Source organism: Mercenaria mercenaria, chromosome 13, assembly GCF_021730395.1.
Source record: "Mercenaria mercenaria strain notata chromosome 13, MADL_Memer_1, whole genome shotgun sequence".
Taxonomy (NCBI): domain Eukaryota; kingdom Metazoa; phylum Mollusca; class Bivalvia; order Venerida; family Veneridae; genus Mercenaria; species Mercenaria mercenaria.
Window position 1 is genome coordinate 6,303,120 of NC_069373.1, and position 19,448 is coordinate 6,322,567.

At 35.1% G+C, this 19,448-nt stretch overlaps 2 protein-coding genes and 1 long non-coding RNA gene across 3 annotated transcripts in view; 1 reads left to right on the top strand and 2 right to left on the bottom strand.

The window, feature by feature from the left end:
- Positions 1-235: 235 nt before the first annotated feature.
- LOC128547816 (uncharacterized) lies at positions 236-3,387 on the bottom strand. The gene is made up of 2 exons (XR_008366663.1): positions 2,512-3,387; positions 236-2,044 (listed from the first exon to the last, which is right to left on the bottom strand). It is a non-coding gene; the product is annotated as an uncharacterized LOC128547816 (long non-coding RNA).
- Positions 3,388-4,031: 644 nt separating this feature from the next.
- On the bottom strand, positions 4,032-12,652 carry LOC123528939 (uncharacterized). The gene is made up of 3 exons (XM_045309021.2): positions 12,034-12,652; positions 6,442-6,978; positions 4,032-5,215 (listed from the first exon to the last, which is right to left on the bottom strand). The coding sequence occupies exons 1-3, from the start codon at positions 12,227-12,229 to the stop codon at positions 4,725-4,727; spliced, it is 1,224 nt and encodes a 407-aa protein (XP_045164956.2). The 5' UTR covers positions 12,230-12,652; the 3' UTR covers positions 4,032-4,724.
- A 2,867-nt stretch (positions 12,653-15,519) lies between these two features.
- Positions 15,520-19,448, top strand: part of LOC123530020 (kelch-like protein 26) — a 39,762-nt gene continuing 35,833 nt past the window's right edge. Inside the window, exon 1 of the mRNA XM_045310703.2 lies at positions 15,520-15,580. The gene's annotated coding sequence lies outside the window, so the exon portion shown is untranslated. The remainder of the gene's footprint in view (positions 15,581-19,448) is intronic.

Consider the following 19,448-nt stretch of genomic DNA (forward strand, 5'->3'; position numbering starts at 1 on the left):
GACGCCCACAATAGCTCACCTTGAGCAGTTTGTGCTCTGGTGAGCTAAAAATCAAAGTAAACAAAAATGGATTATAAACCCGGACAGATGATAAAGTCGAACACCTTGGAAATATTCGATTGCAATCGGTTAATTATAAAATTGAACACACCATCTAATAGTTTCCACTTACAACATCAACTGGTGTAAACAAAAACAAAATGGGTAAATATTCTGTATAAATAAATGACTTACATAAATTTGTATAAAATTTATTTATCCAAAATTACTGGGGAAGAGAGTGTTTTTTTGCGCATGCTCACTGTCGAAACATGAAGGCCTGACATTTGTTAACTTTTCATTACTTGATCAGGAATGACTGTTGCAGCTTTTTGGGGAAAGTTTCAATATAATAATACCAAGAAAATTTTGTAAATGACAAAGGGTTCGAATTTATCATCAGTCAACGTTCATAAAGTCCCCTTTTTACATACCCCTTTCAGGCCCTCACTTCGTGCGAGTCAGTTGCTTACTAAATATAAATTTGAATTATGTAAAGTTTTCAGCAAAGGTTAAGCTTTATTTTGATACCGACCATAGATTTCAACTTGTAGAAATAAAAAAGTTACAGGTAAAAAACCTCATTTTCTGTTCGGGTTTATCATCAGTACCAGTAAACCTATTATTTATGCATGCCATAAACGATCATTTTGAAGACAAATATAACTTTAGCAGATTACATACACCAAATCTGTAAATATATACATTGAAAAATATGTAAATTTATTAGTTTTTATAGGCTATCTGCAAATATACCATTCTCACTGACCTGTTTCTGCTTTACAGTAGATTCATTTAAATCAGTTAGAATGAGAAAACAAATATCCAGCTCGCTTGATGAAAAATGTACCCGCTTCTCCATCAGAAGATTTTTTTTATTTTTTCCGAATAACTATTAATCAACCTGGTATATATTGTTCGCGAATCTTACATCGATAATATGTGACATAGTTATGTAATCATTGAAAATGTTTACCTTACTTCCGAACGTTAGCTCTATATTAAACTGGAGTTTTCCCCTAATTTTAGACTTTTCGCTAGCAGACGACTTTTCGAGTTATGTAATTCAATTCCTAGATAACCAAACAAAAAAATAAAGCTTACGGGTATAATATGGTCGGCTTAACTAGATACTTTGTAAACTATAGATACCCAAATAATAACGGACTGGTATAATAAGATCTTTTCGCGAAAGTTACCTAGATAATTTGATATGCCACGATAAGTAAATTATACTCGTTTTTAAACACACACTATGTATATAGTAAGTAATGAGACAGAAATTAGATACTTACTTCGTGACTTTCAATTAAGAAATAATTTATAGCAAAACAGTGCTTTATCACTATTTATACACGATGGGCGGTTATACGTCGGGCGTAATAATTTCACGAGGGCGCAGCCCGAGTGAAATTATTTCGGACGACGTTAACCGCCCGAGTGTATATATAGTGATAAAGCACTGCTTTTCTATAAATTATTTTGATTCTAATATCTTCTTTATTGTAAAATTTATATCAAATATGATGGAACTGTTTCTTCGCGCAAGCATGGCGCCAATAGTAGGTATTTGTTAAAACACACCAGCACCGGAAACGGTAATACGTCTTGCGGCAGAATTCAGTTCAAGCGAAAATTATTGCGAATTATTCAGCAAAGCGAATAACTAATTCAGTATGTGTATAAATTAATCAAAACATTTGTGCAATGTGGAACTTCGTTAAAAACGTGTTATTAAGTAAAATATTTCATGAAATTCTTGATGCGTACATGGCGCTAAATGTCACGTTGACGTGACGTCAACATAACATCGTTGTGATGATTAAAGCATTGTTAGCCATATTAGAATGATTTATAATGATTTATTAAGATTGAAATACAAAAAATGTTAAAAATCTAAGAAGTGACACAAAGGTCACCAAAATACCTATATAGGAGAAACAAGCAGGTTACAATACAAAAATGACAAATATCGCTTGATGATGATAACATTTTTTCATGTGGCCTTAATGGTCAGAGACCACCAATTCAAAAAAGTACAGGTAACCTACTGGGAATGAGGTAAGTGTATACCTGGGAATAAGGTAGCATCTGTGCGTTCTGATTGGTCAGTCATGTAAACAAACCCAAGAAGTGATTATTTTATTCAAAATGGAATGTTTTTACTGCATTTACAGTATTTCATTATACATTTTGACAAAATTTGCTACATTTTATGTGTATTGAAAAAAAGTTTCATCAAATGAATTTCTCCCGCCATGACAACGATGTAAACAGGGGGTCATCTCATTCACACGAAAATTACTTAAATAAAGTATCACTATTCATATGTTTTTTGTCCGATATTTTGGTGGAACTAAGACAGTTCCTGAAAAAAAATGTGATTGGATATACATGTTTCAATATATGGAAGGCCGTACACGCCATAATGTTATAATGGAAGGCAATCGGAAAATAATTGGTGTTCTCTACCCTAATATCCATTCTTGCATAAAAACTACTTTTTTCACTGGATCCGCCCATGTATAAACGGGAGAAAAATCGTGTGCAAACAACGCAATTCACGTGCTGTTAATACATGGTTTTTATTTTTGAAATGCTTTGCCAGGGACGTATGTATGTATTTCTGCGCAGACTGATATTTGGCATCTGCATCTTGTTTCTTCTATAATAACCTCTTCTTGTAGCATTATAGACACTATGTAATCCATAGTATGTTTAGCTCTATCAGTTTTCAGCCCCAAACGTACTGCCCCATCAATGTACGCACTAGCTTCTCTTAGAGTTTACTCCCTTTACAAAGCGTCTGTTCAGTTATTGTAAATAACTGTGAATAAATAAGTATCGCGTGTAACTTGTGCTATTGCCCGTTTTTAGGTATTATATCAATGATTATTGTTACTATCAGTCGGTTTGTTTTAACCTGATTGTTCGCAGAATTCATATAATAAACCTCGAAATCTAGTCACTAGCTTCGTACTCATCCGTACTCTGTTTGTTCGTACTCAAAATAATTCGAATGTAAAGTTGTTATTCTTAAAATATATTGTGTTCCTGTTTATCAAATTCATTAGTTATATGCAAAATTATGTGTAATGTAACGTTTGTAATAACTAAAAATAAAAATAAGATGATCAAAAACCTTCAAATCACGCTTTTAGTAGCGTTGTTGTTATGTGTGCCCCGGTTATGGATATTTAAAACATGTTTACCGTTTCCAAGAACAACAAGAATGGTAAATAAAAAATGTACCGGAATCGTCAAGTCATCACATATGAAAACAATGCATTTAGTCATCGTGTAATGTTTTTTTATGCAAGAATAGCGACAATACACGTTTCTTTTGTGTATTAAGGTAGTTCTGCACGTTTGGATCGAAATTTTTTCTACAATGTAGAATTTGATTAAACTCTGATTTTTCAAAACTTCAGAATATACCTAGAAAATTCAGCAAATAAAAAAGATAGGGTCGTGTGCTTGATTTTTTGCTAGACTGATTTGAAAAATTTGGACCTCACGCAATATTTCATAATGGGAGTCTATGGGAAAATCATTACTTTCATAACATTTTCGCGAATAGAATTTTTTCTATAATGTGGATTTTGATGAAACTTCTCACAGTTGTAAATAAACACATGGTCTATACTTTCGTGAAATAAAATGTATAGGTCCGTGTGCTTATTTTTGAGATATCTGACCATGATTAAAGTGAACCGTACATTTCACGCTAATTTTAAGACATTATTTTCATTATTTTAAAGTGTTATATGTTTCAATATCATATTTTGACTTTAGAAATATAGCAACAATGCCACTGTAATAAATTTACTCACATATTTCAATTAATTCATAAAATTATTTTCATTTCCGTACGCCGAATCCAGGCTTTATTCTACGTTTTCCGGATAAATGACGTTACGCCATCACTTCCGGTTTATCAAACGTGCAGAACTACCTTAACGCCTGCAGAAGCCCTTGGGATATGTTTGTGACCTCGACCTTCGGTCTCGGTCACAAACAATCCCGCGGGCTTCTGCAGACGTTTATACACAAAAAAACGTGTATTATCCCTACAGTAAACAATTCAAAGCTTTATTATACATAATACAGTATATTGCCTGACGAGGGATAACTAACTTGGAAGTAAATATGTGAAACGAAATGATATAGTATGTACAGAAAAACACATGCATGATGCAGTTGTACTAAATTAAAGTAATGAACAGTTTAAAGCAAAAATTGTGTTTACATAAACTTGACAAACAACATTATACATATGAAATTACATGCGAAGTATAATTGTTAAAATATAATGAAAAATGACATACATTATGCAATTAGTGTATCATGTGAAATTTGAACAATTTCTTTTAAAACTCTTCTGGTCTGTAGTAAAATGTAAATGGATTACTCAACCATGTGCAATTTGAACAAAACTATTTAACATGTGGACGATTAGCATCCCCATGCATGAACTTTATGTACACGTTTGACTGTACTATGCTAGCTGTTATTTATCTTGCTGAAAAGTGTTCTATCTTATTATTTTCCGACCCTCTGTTCAAAGGGGAATAATTCAGTTTTTCCATTAATCTCTGTATTAGAATTTGTGGGATTTCATGGCATATATTTATTCCGGTATAAACACGATTATCGACCAAGCATTTGCTTTCGGCTTATATTTTTCACTGAATTACAGTTTTTGCTGAACATGGGTCCGTGTTCCCATACAATATATGCCTGGCAACTGCCCCTGCAGTTGTATTCATGCTTTTTATCGTATTCATGTTCAGCCGACTTGAATAAAATTTATCATGCAGTTTCAAATGCATGTGCATACCATATTTATCTCCCCAGAACACGTTTTTAGAATAAAGACTTGATAGCTGGTGCACGTTTGGAAACGAAAAACCGTCGCCCGCAATTTGCACCAAATTCCGATGCTTTTCTGCCAGTTTGAATGGAATCATTTGCGAGTGTTTATTTCCATCTGTTCGACTGTAAGAGCGATAACTCTCAAGCCAATACTTTATGTATAACGCATTCTTTTTGGCAATGATGATCGAGTTTGCAGCCGCCGTTCCGTAATCCATTCCGATTGTGACGTCAGAGTTCCGGAACTTGTCGACAGATTTCAACAAAATCTGATCAGTGTCTAGATATATGCCACCATATTCTGAAAATAAATGTAACAACAAATTAAATGAGTGATTAACTTAAAGCTGTGTACATTGTGAAGGATGGCAATACGTTTTCAATATATTCCAAAAGGCAAAGTGACTATACCTTTGTTATACTATTTTTGATCACATGGCTGTTAACATCAATGAAATATTGTATGTTGTTGATCTGGGATGTTGTATTTGACTTACACAGCAGTATAGAAGTTAAAACTGTACCTTGACCTACAATGTTGCATTCGGCTCTCGTGGATTTTTGTCAGGCCGGATCACACTCGGCACAAGCACCTCATGGGACCCAATCCTGACAAATTTCGCTTTAATTCGAACACGACATTGCAAAACAAGTTATTGCAACAATAACCCTATTAGAGCGTTAAATGCGACAATGTAAAATCCACAACAGCCGAGTATACCCCAGAACAAGCAGTTGTTTATATAAAACACAGATGAAACTCGCCATCTCAAATTCCAAAAAAAAATCAAGGGTTTTACTTCCAGATAACCGAAATTTGACTTTAACTGAGCCGTGCCATGAGAAAACCAACATAGTGGCTTTGTGACCAGCATGGATCCAGACCAGCCTGCGCATCAGAGCGGTCTGGTCAGGATCCATGCTGTTCGCTTTCAAAGCCTATTGGAATTAGAGATACTGTTAGCGAACAGCATGGATCCTGACCAGACTGCGCGGATGCGCAGGCTGGTCTGGATCCATGCTGGTCGTAAAGCCACTATGTTGGTTTTCTAATGGCACGGCTCAACTGATATTTTGTGCACGAATTCTCGGGACGGCACTTGCAAATGTCTTTCAGATAGTCGGAATGTTGTGATAAGCGAGTTCGAGATAGATAATTTCAGTTGTATTTATAAACTCCCACCTACTTTTTCTTAAGTGATGATGAAAAGAGCTTTATTTATTAACCATGTCATTAATATTAGGCGAAGGCAAAATAAGCACTTATGTTTCAACCTAGTGCAATACGAATTTTGATTCCTGTAGTTTCGATTCATTAACAAAATACAAGCCGCATTTTTTACTGTTATATAATGAATAAATATTTTAGCAATTTGATAAAGTTAGAAAAGAGCTCAATAATAATTTGTTTGTTCTTTACTTCAATAAAAGTGATCTTTCTTATATCTTTATAATTAGTAAATGGGTGAAAGTCAGGTGGAGTTGTTCATTGGCGTTGGGTATATGATTCTGTGGAGAATATATTACCTTTTAAAGCTTCAAGTTTTGCAATGTCTGCTTTGTGTTGAATAGAGGCTAATTTTTTCTTGAAGATCTTCTTTGGCTGCTTCCGGTGCACCTGAACGACCTTTGAACTAATCTGCAAGAAGTAAGGCCATAATTTTCCCTTCGGCATTTTGTCCGCATGAACCATTATAAGACACGGGTTTTGAAACTTATGCACGCTAAGAAAGCTTAGAAAATGGATGAAATTAAATTCGTTCTTTCCGAACCAAACGTAATGAACAATATTCGGAACCCTCTTATTGTCACGGCAATACCAGTCTAAAATTTTACGGAGACATTGATCTTGGAACGGAATCTTGTATACGTATTTTTGTTTTGTTGTATATAAGATCTTTAACTGTGTTTTCTTCTTTTCGCACTTCAATATTTGTTGTTTTCGTTGTCGCTGTTTTGCTTGGATATTGTACGTGAAACATGTGTCGCGGCACGTACCAGTCCAGATGTAGTCGAAACATTTTCTTGGTTTAAGTTTCATCTGTGGTTTCTTCTGAGTTTGGACTGAAAAAAAAGAAAATAATATGTCAAAACCGTTTTCTATGGAACGAAAGATGTACATGAGCGGTCAACAAAATAATAGTGTACTTCCTTCTAAGTCTGAATCAGCAGTTTTATTTTTTTTCTGTCCCCCCCCCCCCCCCCCCCACCCTCCACGCCCACAATTATATTTCACTTGTATAGTTAATCTAGACATGGTGGTAGCTATAGCCTTTAAGTGTCTACTGGCGGCTGTAAAATGTCTTCACGTACTTAGTCACAGTGTTGTTATATTTTCTGGTCCTTTGTGATTATGGAGAGCATTCAGTTTTACTGAAATAGAATTCCGCTTAACCAGGTGCTAGGGAGCATTAGGGTAGCTGCCCATTTCATTACCTTTCATGAACAGACGACAAACCTTGTCTGCTATTGCGTTGACTGGTTGCGTTCTATGCCAGTTCCCAAAGGATCTTTTGATATATTTGATTGTACGTAAGCTTTTAACATTAGGATAAGCAGATGTACCCATATCATAAACAAAACTGAAATCCTTTTTAGTAATCAATCAATATTAATCATTATAATAGACTGTTGGCCTTGAAAATTTACATAGAAAAAACGCTAAACCACCATTTGTCATTTTGCCAATATCTTAAAATAATCTGGAAATACCTTTTTAACATTTTAATGTTGTTGAGTACATACCAAAATTGCAACAAAATATAGCAATGTTGTCACCTCAATTTACTTATTTTACCACTTCAATCCATCTTTGAAAAGACACAAAAATATACTAAAATGTCTAGCATTTACAAACTAGCGTAAAGCGTTCTGAAGGCAGAAAATGAAATAAAAACAAAATAACGTCATTGCTGTGCCCTGTCGAAAAAAATAGTATTTAATATGCGAGTTACATGTTACCATTTCCTAGCCTAGTAAAAAGAACTAAATCTACACCGTTGTATGATAATGACTACTTTTCTAAAACGACACAGTTTATTGTATTTTTGTGACTTTTCAAAACTGGGATGTGATGGTAAAAGGAATAAAACTAAAACTTTACGTAATCTGATATTTTTTAATTTTTGGTATGTTATTTAAAAAGAAGAAATTCTTGCCAATGTGTACGCTTTCTTAAAAACTGTACCTAAAGTAGTGTTTAACATAATTGGCAAAATAGCAAATGGCGAGTTAGTTGTTTTGTTCAGTATATATTGTAAGTTAACACAGTCCTTACGACGCCAAGGACCAACACCTCCGCGTACTGACCGATAAGAGTCGGAGTTTCTGGCATATAAAGAAAGATGCTGTTATTTTGTCCACATGATATATAGCGAGAGACCGAATAAAACAGCTGTTACGAAGTGAAGTCTAAACGATTCAGTTATTCACATATGTTACAACAGTTTGAACTGACAGGAGACACGAGTTTAATATATGTCCTTGTGACCTTAGTGCTGATTGTTGTCTCAAAATTACAGCTTTTGTAAACAAGATTGAATATGGCGATATCTGTGTAAAGGACGTGTAGAACATGCGCTATAGCTGCATTTGTGATGCTTGTAACATGCATAGATCTTTCACTAGACCTGATCTCGTAAAAGTATGTGTTTATACTTTCTGTATAACGAGATGAAATAACATTCAGCTAATTTTATGAGAGGAATTTTGACCAGGACGAGTTTCCCCATGTTCTTTTGTTCTAAATATAGACGCGTTCTCAGACAAAAAAGTCCACCCCTTTGAAAGTTCAGTAACAACTGGGTCGAAACAATTTTTAAAAACCGTGATGCTTCTTCTGCGAAGTAACATATCAACAATAGATTTTTTTTACAGCAGATTCGTAGGGCTTCGAATCAAGCTCAGCGGTAGCATACGTCTCATTTGTTTTAATATTCTAACATTTTGTTTGGTTAAAATGTGGTCACATGCTAACCTCCTATTTTTCTCTTGGGGATGGGGGAATCAGTAGATTTTCATGTCGGTACAAGCTAAACATAAGTGCTCGATGAAAAAATCAGTCATTGGGTCTGTAAGTGTGGGGCCAGAATAATGAGGACTCGACTAACGCCTCCCCAGTTGTCGCCGATCCCCATTAACCATAATGACCCCACATATTTCCGTGAAGTGTCATTAATGAACCCAACAGTATATACTGTTGAGTTACATGCGGTTACAAAGTAAGATTTATGCAAACGATAGACAAATAAATTATTTGCGGCGTCCATGACAGACCGCCGTGTTTTTAAATGTTCTCCCGATACGATGACCAAAACCGCAATGAAGGAAGTCTAATCCGTGAAGATAAACTAAACAATGAAACTGAAAACACGAAATCACGCAGCTAGGATGGTGAGAACAAGCATCGTGTTTTCTGCTTCCGCGATAGTGACTTCGGTTTCAATAGTCGAAATATTGATATTTTAGAGGTGTTTAATTTATTTTTTTTGTCCAATTATGGATCTGTCTGAGGCTTTAACATTTGGATTTTTACATTTATTTATATTCAATTTAGCATTTCTAAAATGTTACTAGTAGTGATTTTTTTAAAGAGACCTGTTTTCCTATCCCGGTTGCACGACCTACATAGAATTACTTTAGCAAAGGTGAAAACAAACTTTGCCTAAGTAATGCATTAAATGTAAGAAGAATTGAATAATGAAAGGCAAAGATTTGCAAAGCCGGAATTCATTAGAAATGAAACATTGTAAAATTATAATTACCTCCCTTTTGCGCTACCAAGAACATTGAACATAAATGAATTCCTAAGCTACACGCAGTTTATAATTTTGCCTTTTGATTCAGATTGTTGAAATACCCAGATATATATCAAATGCAAATGTAAAACTGGATCAAAGGAAATACTTGCCTTGCTAAATTGTCTCATATTAAAGGGGGATACTTACCAAATTTTATGAAAAGCTGTAAAACATATATTTGTAATATGGATCTAATTATTTGTAATGGGTTGTTTTTTCCTTAGATAAATCTTTAGCAGAATGAAATACCAACCATCTTTAAGTTAAACAGATGAGTTTTATGCGAACAAAAGGCATCGTCATCCGCATACATCCATTAGCTTCATGCTAATAAAGCTCTGATGAGCTCTGTGCGAAATGAGTTTGATGCAGTCTTACATCCCTCTCGCAAAAATAATGTACTATCCCTAAGCCAAATCATACATGAAGCCGTCTGCTGCCGGTCAAACAACATTGAAACAGTTGTTACTACAGTCATATACAAATGATTAATGTGACTATACATCTGTTATAAGTAAATACTATATATTACCCCGGGGTTAGAGGTAATGTAAGCTGACACAAAAAACAGCAACGCAACTGTTAAAATTTCACCTCAAGCAATCTGAAAATAAGTGTCTTTTGCATGTTCGGTGTACAAGTTAATTATGTAATTCTTAAATATGTTTAATGTTGTCAGTGCTCCCAAATCCCCAGACAAACTGTAAATCTAATTAATAATTGATTAGACGGGTTTTTGTCGATTTTTAAGGACAGTGTACATATATGTAAGGCGTTCTGCAGTTGAACGTAATTGAACACTCTTAATGGATATTTTACATGTTTATGACAAACGCATACCAACTCAGGTTCTTTTTTTTCCTCTATAACCCCCTACAAATAAATATAAAGACACCTATATCGACAATTAAGTAGTAGTTCGACAAAGAAGAGGCTCAAAGTCACATTGAACAGAAAAAAAATCCTCCATCTCGTCATCCCAAATGCACACTCAACATTTATACATAAAACCGGCTGATTTTAGTTTTGTATCTAACTTTCATACATTGAAAACCTTAATTTTTGCATAATGTATCATCTGAATGATAAACTTCACATTTTGAATTAATTGAAACCATTCAGCGGAACAGAAAACGTAATTTAACAACGTCATCTTATAAATAGTACAAAGTTTTTATTCGCATTGAATTAACATAATGAAAAAAAGATGCGGTGTAAGCCATCATGTAAATATAAATAGACATGCCCAGTTATTTGCACTCTTGTTTACGACGGAGCATTTTTCTTTAATCAGACGACACTGTTGTGCAAAATGAAAAAAAAAAACGTAGCGTCGGATGGAATCCATTATCTGCACAACGTCGGCGGCAGTCTGTCAAATCATCGTCGTGGGAGCAACACATCAACGGTGGCAAAGTGAGAGAAACAATGAATGGTAACGTAACCCTAGAAATGGCTAGTCATCTCAACGTCTGCCGTCGCCTAAGTCAGCTCAATGCCCGTGATAACGCGCTATCACATCATCTCTTGTAAATTAAATCAACAGCGGCGATAACATGCCAACACAACGTCTGTCGTTACCTAAGTCAACTCTATATCCATTAAAATGTGTCAACACAACACATTTTGCAGCCTAAACAGATATACCGTGCCGGCTGTAAATGAATGTATTAACAGACACATATGTAAACAAAATCCAGTGATAAAGTATGTTGACACAACGTCGATGGTAATGTAAGTCTATACAACACCGATGATAACGTAAGTCGATACAACGTCGTTGATAATGTGAGTATATGAAAAACCGATGATGACGTGATTCGACAAAACGTCAGTGATAACATAAGTCCTCACAAAACGTAACACCGGTGATAACGTGAGTGGACATAACACACAACATCAGTGATAACGTATGTCGACACAACACACAACATCGGTGATAACGTACGTCGACATAACTACAGGTGTTTGAAGCTCAATCAATAAAAAATATATGCAGGTTAGATCTCTTGAAGAGATCGTAGATCTCTACTATTTCATAGTATATTAGGTGGGTGGGATGTGATAATGCATATATATCTACTGATAGAGCTTCAAGCGCCTGTGACATAACACACAAAACCTGTGATAACGTAAGCCAACACAATACATGTGATAACGTAAGTCGACACAACAAACAACAACGATAATAACTGAATGGGCATAACCCATATTATTCATGCATTTTTTTTTCTTGTACGGATGTCACAAAAAGTGTCCGTCATCACATTTAATATTTTTAGTGAATAGCATGACAAAATGCAAGAGCAGTAAAATTTACCTGCTGCTGTTAAATTAACCCTCTGGATAGCTTTCCTAACCACATTATCTTTAGTGGCACGTTTCGGTGGAATAAATACCTCCGCCAGGCCGCCGTCGGCGTGTTTCAAGATAAACATTGCCGGAACAATTAACATTGGTAAAACAACAATAACAAAAATACATTGCCGTCTGCTTAACATTTTTCTAGAAGGCATAATACCACAAAGAAAGTCTTATTAAGAATCACGATAGCATATACAACCTAAAGAATCACGAAGACATGGTACAACTCAGCCTTAAAACCACGATTCTATATATTTTTCAAAAAACTCCTTTGTTCATGTGTCATTCTATGAATTCGCTCAGACTTTACCAAACGTAAGTCGCGTATACCTTGTTACGTTTCTGTATAAACATACTGCAAATTGTTCACAAAAAGAAAATGTCAATTACATGTCGTATTACAGCTTCCAAAACTCAGTCTACATTACATATCCGTTCAATTGTTTAAACTGCTTTAATTTGTCCGAAATAAACGTTGCCATACGGCAGCAACATTCCGTTAACGTTATTTAACGTACACGTCAAAAACATCAATATGGTCGTGTTTTTACCGTTGAGCAGTCAACCGAGGTCACGCTAAGACAAAGACAACCTGTCATATCAATTATCGCTGTTGTCAATGTAGTAATTATTTTTAATTCAGATGAGGGGAGGTAACTATTGTGTGAGCCGTGGTAGTCAGTGGCGCGCATTCTCGCATGCCAGAGGTCTGCCATGGTTCCCTAGTTCTGGCGAACCTCTGATGGATGAGAATGGGGTGGGGGACGGGGGCGGGGCGGGGCTCGAGAAAAGCTAGCCAAATAGCTGTCATACGAAATGGGTCAGTCGGATGTTTTAGAAGATTAAAACAGTTTAGACTTTCAAAATATTTTGGACTCTTCTATGATGTATGTGGGCGATCTCCGGAGTTACTCGAGAACCTATTATCGTCTGCTGTCGATATATAGTAAATGGTTATTCTAGCACATAACTGCTGTTATTTCACTTTTCGGGTGTGTTTTAACAGGAGAGAAAACGTGTGTTAACAGAGAGAATCTCTCGCTCACGTGCTGTTATAACACCTTTTTATATATGCACGTTCCGTGGCAAAGCGTAAACGTATTACGGACCCAAAACGGATAATTCAAAAGGAAATGATGTCAACGTGAAAAAACGACGTAGACTTTACCGCGCATTCCATGGAAATTTAATGACGTTGAGGGACAATATATTCATTTACCTGGGTTTTACGCGTTTTACGCTTTAATGGGCTCGGGTACCAACCAATTCCTCGGGATTCTGCAGATGTAATAACACGAAAAAAACATGCGTTATCCCTACATACTGAATGGTTTGCCGGTCAATAACTAAAACTGTTGCCCTACGCCCGATGGTTAATTAAACAGACAACGACAACATTGACGGACATAAACTCTTTGAACCGTAACAATTACAATAACGTAATTGTTGCCAATTTATGAAGAACTTCGCACCGACAATGAGCAAAAAAAGTTTAATTTGGCCAAACACATGTGAGGGGGGATTCTTACCACCCTACCTTTTTCTAGAAAAAAAATCACTACATTTGTCCTATTTTTTCCAGAATATAGCACTACCTTTGATATACCGCACTGACATCCGGCAGATTTAAACATTTTGCTGGGGATGGCCCTAACCCTCCGTTGGTAGCACAAATAATTCATGATCTCGTAGCCTAGCTATTCAACGGTGACATCCGCAAGTAAACCCAACCTGTGCTTCTTCCACATACATACATTATTTTTCATTAATTGTAATAATTTTGGAGGAAATTTTCACCCTAAAATACGGGCGGAAATGCAAGAAAACGTACTTATTATATACCTACATAAATTCTGTCAAAAAGTCGGCTTGTATTTCACAAGTAAATATGAACAGGCCGAAAAAAAATCCGTATTGTATCTTTTGTATTGTATGTTGCCGGACTACTTTTATTTAATATGCATGGTCTGACAGTTCTATAAATAGCGCACATAAAAACTTCACACAGTGACAAACATTGAAGATTTCTTTCCATAACTAAACAACAAACAAAAAGATGGAAGTATATAATAAAAGGGTCATTATAATAGTGGCTCGATCTGGGATTTTGTGATCGGCTCTCGTGGATTTTGCAAGGTCGGATCACATTCGGCGCTTGTGCGCCCTGGCAAAATCCGCTCGAGCCGAATACAGCATCCCAGATCGAGCTACAATTATAATAACCCTATTGTATATGTCACGAAACTTTACCGGACGGTTAAATTAGGTCCCTGAGAATATGAGCAAACAGTATAACTGTATTATAATAATAATATATAATAATAATAAATTCTTTATTTAAAGAGGGTAAGACTCATTAAGTTTCATAAATGACATACAAATCTTATTTTCAATGAGGCCCTCTAACAAACACAAACCATTTACTCATACAAATGAAAATGTCATAGTCATTCCATAGAGCAGACTTGTAAAGAAGATAAACACATGTTAACAGTCACATAATATAACTCTACACTGTATCAATTAAAAGAAAGTTTCTAAGTAAATATTTAAATGAATTTACTGTGCTAGCATTTCTAATTGAGTAAGGTATATCTTTTCAAATGTCTACAGCCATAAAAGAAAACGAACGTTTAAGAAAGTTTTTTATAGGTCGAAGGTGCTGTAGATCAAATTTCGTATTAGAACGAAGGCTATAGTATGTATTGTCATAAATTTCAATAGTGTCACAAATATAAGATGGTGCAAGCTTATTTAATGCTTTATAAACCAAAACACCAATATTGTATTTAGTCCTATTCAGTCCAGTGTAAGTTTTTGTTTTTTTTACTGGACCCGTGCAAGTGGTAGGTTAACTATGGTGGGTTACAATCAACAGAAAGTGACTACTCAGTGTAACATGTGAAATAGGCCTAGTCCAATATGTAGTTCCATGCTGTTGATGGAATCTGGTATAATGCGTCATATGTGAATGTGGCAGTTATATATTGGCTTATTTTATTCACGACAGTTTATTGTCTTGAGAAAAGACAGAGTCTAGACCGTTTTCATTGAGAATTTCCAGGTTTTAGTTTTATGCATTGCAAAAAAATGTCTACATACGCGTAATTGCTAAACGGCTTTTTTCATGACAACATAAACATTTTCAGAGGTTGGTGTTTTTCAGAACAGATTATTTTCCTTATATATGTATCATATAACATGTCAATATTTTATCATTTTTATAAGAAGACATGATATACTAAATGATTATATATATGGTTTTCATATAATTGGAATGCTCTAAAGTACAGAAAATGAGGTCTTAAGATTCCATTGTATATTGTGTGTTACCATGTTTAACATACTGTAAAGATCAAAGGAAAATTGCCGCATAAGAAATAAAGAAGAAACTGAATTGGTATAGTGTAACCTTTACGATAGTTTGGATCAAGGGGGAGAACTTGTGTATACATCTGAAGATATCAAAGGGAGTAAACTTTGTAAAATCTTCTGGAAATAGGGTAGGAATACCAAAACGTTATTTTGATTTCTTTTATCGGTTTGTCATGAACATTCCTTGACATTTTACCTTCTTAAGAACTATCACCTATCTGCATTGCAGTATAGAAACATGATAGATCTATATTTATGTTGTAACGAGAATGTTTGTTTTTATGATTCGTACCAGTAGTGGTTCGACTTTGACAGTTTCGTACCGATTTCGCCTGAAATAACATTTGCATTATCTTCATGGTTATATTCATGTAGTTCATGTAGAATAGAAGCCAGAACAGTCTTAGATGATAAGCATTGTCGCGTCATGGGCCCATTTGAATTTGTTTTCCCAATTTGGTTTTAATCCGTTAATATTATGAATTACCTTGCATTAATTCTATTCCATTTTGTCATAATATAATTGGTATGTACATTCTGACATATATTTATATTATCAATATTTACATTTAAAAATACCATATATTTTAAAAAAAACATAGTTTGTTAGCACAGTCTACACACTAGTTTCATAATGTACTTTTATTTTCCAGTAGGGGCAATAAAAAGCAGATGTTAAAAAGGAACATAATTCATTTTTACAGTCATCACACTCTTTAATTATATATGAACTGTAATTTGCTAATACAGACCAAAGCATCTATGCTCTAGTTTTGACTGGCCTGACATTTAAAAATACCAAATTATAGAATTTATTTTGAATAGATCTTTGTATACATGTAAGAAAATTGCAACAGAAGGGATTTAAAGTTTCTGTGTAATCAGAAGCATGGTTAGCTCAATCGCAGATTTGGTAAATTGGTAGTCTCAATTTTTCTACTGCAATCCAGGCAGACAGATTTCAGAGACTGACATTTACCTTATATCTGCTAGTCTTTATATATCAAAGAGCCCTTTGTGCGCAATTAGTTGGGCTAGTAAATTTGTAGAGCATCGTGCAAAACCAGGGGTCTATATAGGGTTAGAGTTTATTAATCTTATCAATATGTTTATTTTATTATCTGATATTTTATAGTTGCATGTATGCTGTCCCTTTTAAGTTACCACGCCAACCTGGAACATTCTACTATTTGGACTCTAGAGAGTCCTCCGTGGGTTGATGGTTTTTCTCCCCACTATGATGAGTTAAAAATGGCAATTAAGTTGCTTCCTGGAGTGGTCAGTTATGTAGGGTATGCAGTATTTGCAGCCCTTTGTCCAACTTGTGTCATAATGTAATACTCACTTTACGTCCAAGTCGGCCATGTCTGAAAAGTGATTCCCAGCCATACATAAATTATAAGCTCTAGAATATATAAGAAATGGGGAAAAACTTTTAATTTGCTGTAGGTAATATATTTATCTTGCGGATAGATAAGTGCTTTTAACTTATTTTTCATAAAATCTATAAATAATAAAAGTCATTAAATATATGCGTAAACAGAAGACATTTAATAGACACAGTTTGAAGTTGTGCTCAATTTGTCCTGGCATTAAAAGTTTATCCGGGATGTTCATAAGAGCATATTGCAGGCAAACAAAACTTAGTAGATGTGGAGCTAGACCTCTCCACAAAAATGTTTTTGTATTCAGAATTTGACAGTAAATAGTAGTTCCTTATAAAAGACAAATTCATGAAAGCAATTGCTCAAATGCATTTTAAAAGAATTTGCCTGAAGCCATTTGCATTCCAATAACTTCTATCTGGCACTGGTATGTGACACTGAATGATATGTGCCTATAGTGAGGTAATAAAGATGTAACCTCATCAATGGCGAAAAACGAGTCGGTGATATAGGTCAGTTGGTTACTTCCTTTGGATATTGCATGATGGTCATTATGTGTCATATGCTTTGTGCAAATCCATGCAAAACAAAAAATTTGCTATTCAGAAATGTTTTTTCTTTTGGCAATTAAATCACCAGTGTATTAACATTTATGTCCCGATAACAAGAAGCTCAATTATGCCAATTTCATTTAGTTGTTGCTTGTGACTCAGTGGAGGGAACCTCAGGGGAGGTAACTAGAGTCACAGCAAGGACTATGAGCTGAACAGATATAAAGCCTTCAAAATTAAAGTGAATAGTTAACTTGTGTAGTGATTCCAGGATTCTGAGTAAGAAGCCTGCTTAACTCAGTTGGTAGAGCATCTGACTTGCAAGCAGGGATAATGCTTTCCAGTCCTGCATAGGGTAGATAGTTTTCTTCACAAAAATACAACACAGCCATTTTCAGCACTCGCTACTAATAACAAATTGTAAAATATATAGTTAATAAGAATGAAGTTGTAATGTTTATGAATTCAGAGCCCCTTTTATTCAGTTTTTTGGGAAAGCCACTTAAAACGGAAAATATCTCCTTAGATTGTGTTACTTGGGAAAAATTGAAACTTATTTAAATATGTATTTCTGTGTGATTGGTCACATTTAAACCTACAAAAATAGCAATTTGGCAGAAAACCTGAAAATTTACATTTTAAAGTTTAGAATTTAGAGATTTTTTTTTGCTTTGGAATTGCCTCTATTTACCAGAGGTAACTTTATAGCAGAAAGTAGTCTTGGATAGTGATCCAAAAAGTAACATGTATAAATTCCATACAGGAAAATTATTATCAAACGGAAAAACTTCCGGCTTCTAATCGCTTGAATCACATGAATATTGTGCTTTGAATGAAAGAATGTTTCGTCCCTTTATTTTATATGTTACATGTTTAGTGTAATTGTTTAGGTTAGGAATATCACTGTCGCTCACGTTGAAACACTTGCCCCTCACGAATGTGCGTTTGAGCCTGAGTTTTAGCCTCACTTTGGGTGTTTAATTTCTTCATGTGAGGAAGCCGTCCAGCTGGCTTACGGGTCAGTGTTCATTGGTTCTACCCAGATGCCTGCCCATGATGAAATAAAGCATGGAGGGGTTCTGGGGTCTTCCTCCACCATCAAAGTTGGAAAATCACCATATGACCAATAATTTTGTCGGTGCGATGTTAAACCAAACAAAAACAAAAAAAAAAGAACTGTGTGCATTAGCAAAGGGTGTGGTTGACTAGTATTATGTTTGTTAGAAAATAGTTTTAGTAGATAAACATGTGATAGAAAAAAAAACAACATTTCACTATCTATTTTACATCATAAAACAGAAAGATTTATGTTAAAGAGTGATAAATACAGGATAAAAACTGCAGTTTAGTAATTTTCATTCTTTTATGAAATTTATAGTTGTATTTGAAGTGTGTGGTGGCCTGGTTTGGCCACCATGCAGACCTTATAGTCATCCATTCATTTCATACCCATATACACACTATTCAATCATGATTTATTTTTTATCCCCCGCCGATGAAATCGGGAGGGGGGGGTATTGAAATGGCGTTGTCTGTCTGTGCCTCCGTCCATCCGCAGCCATTTCTCAATAACTAGGAGGTAGAATTTCATAAAACTTGAAATAAACATGATCCAACATACTGCGATGATGCCCGTCAAGTTTTTTTGTTGATTAGTCGATTTCCCTTAGAGTTATTGCCCTTGATTTAATGAAAACTCCACGTCTGCAGCCATTTCTCAGTAACAAGCTGGTAGAATTTCATGAAACTTGAAAGAAATATGAACCAACGCACTTCAATGATGCCCGTCATTTTATTTTTTAATTGGTCAATTTTCCTTAGAGTTATTGCCCTTTAATTGTTTAAAAATCCACAGATTTGTATATAACAAACCAACAAATTGGTAGAATTTCATTAAACTTCTTTCATTCTTTTCCATGAACATTTATTATAAACATGTGAAGTTGTGTACCCACACTTAGTCACTGCCTTGCCTTGGTCACACACCCTCCCCATCTTTCCCCCCCCCCCCCCCCCCCCGGTGTCCGTCGTCCGTGCTTCCGTAAACTTTGCTTGTGACC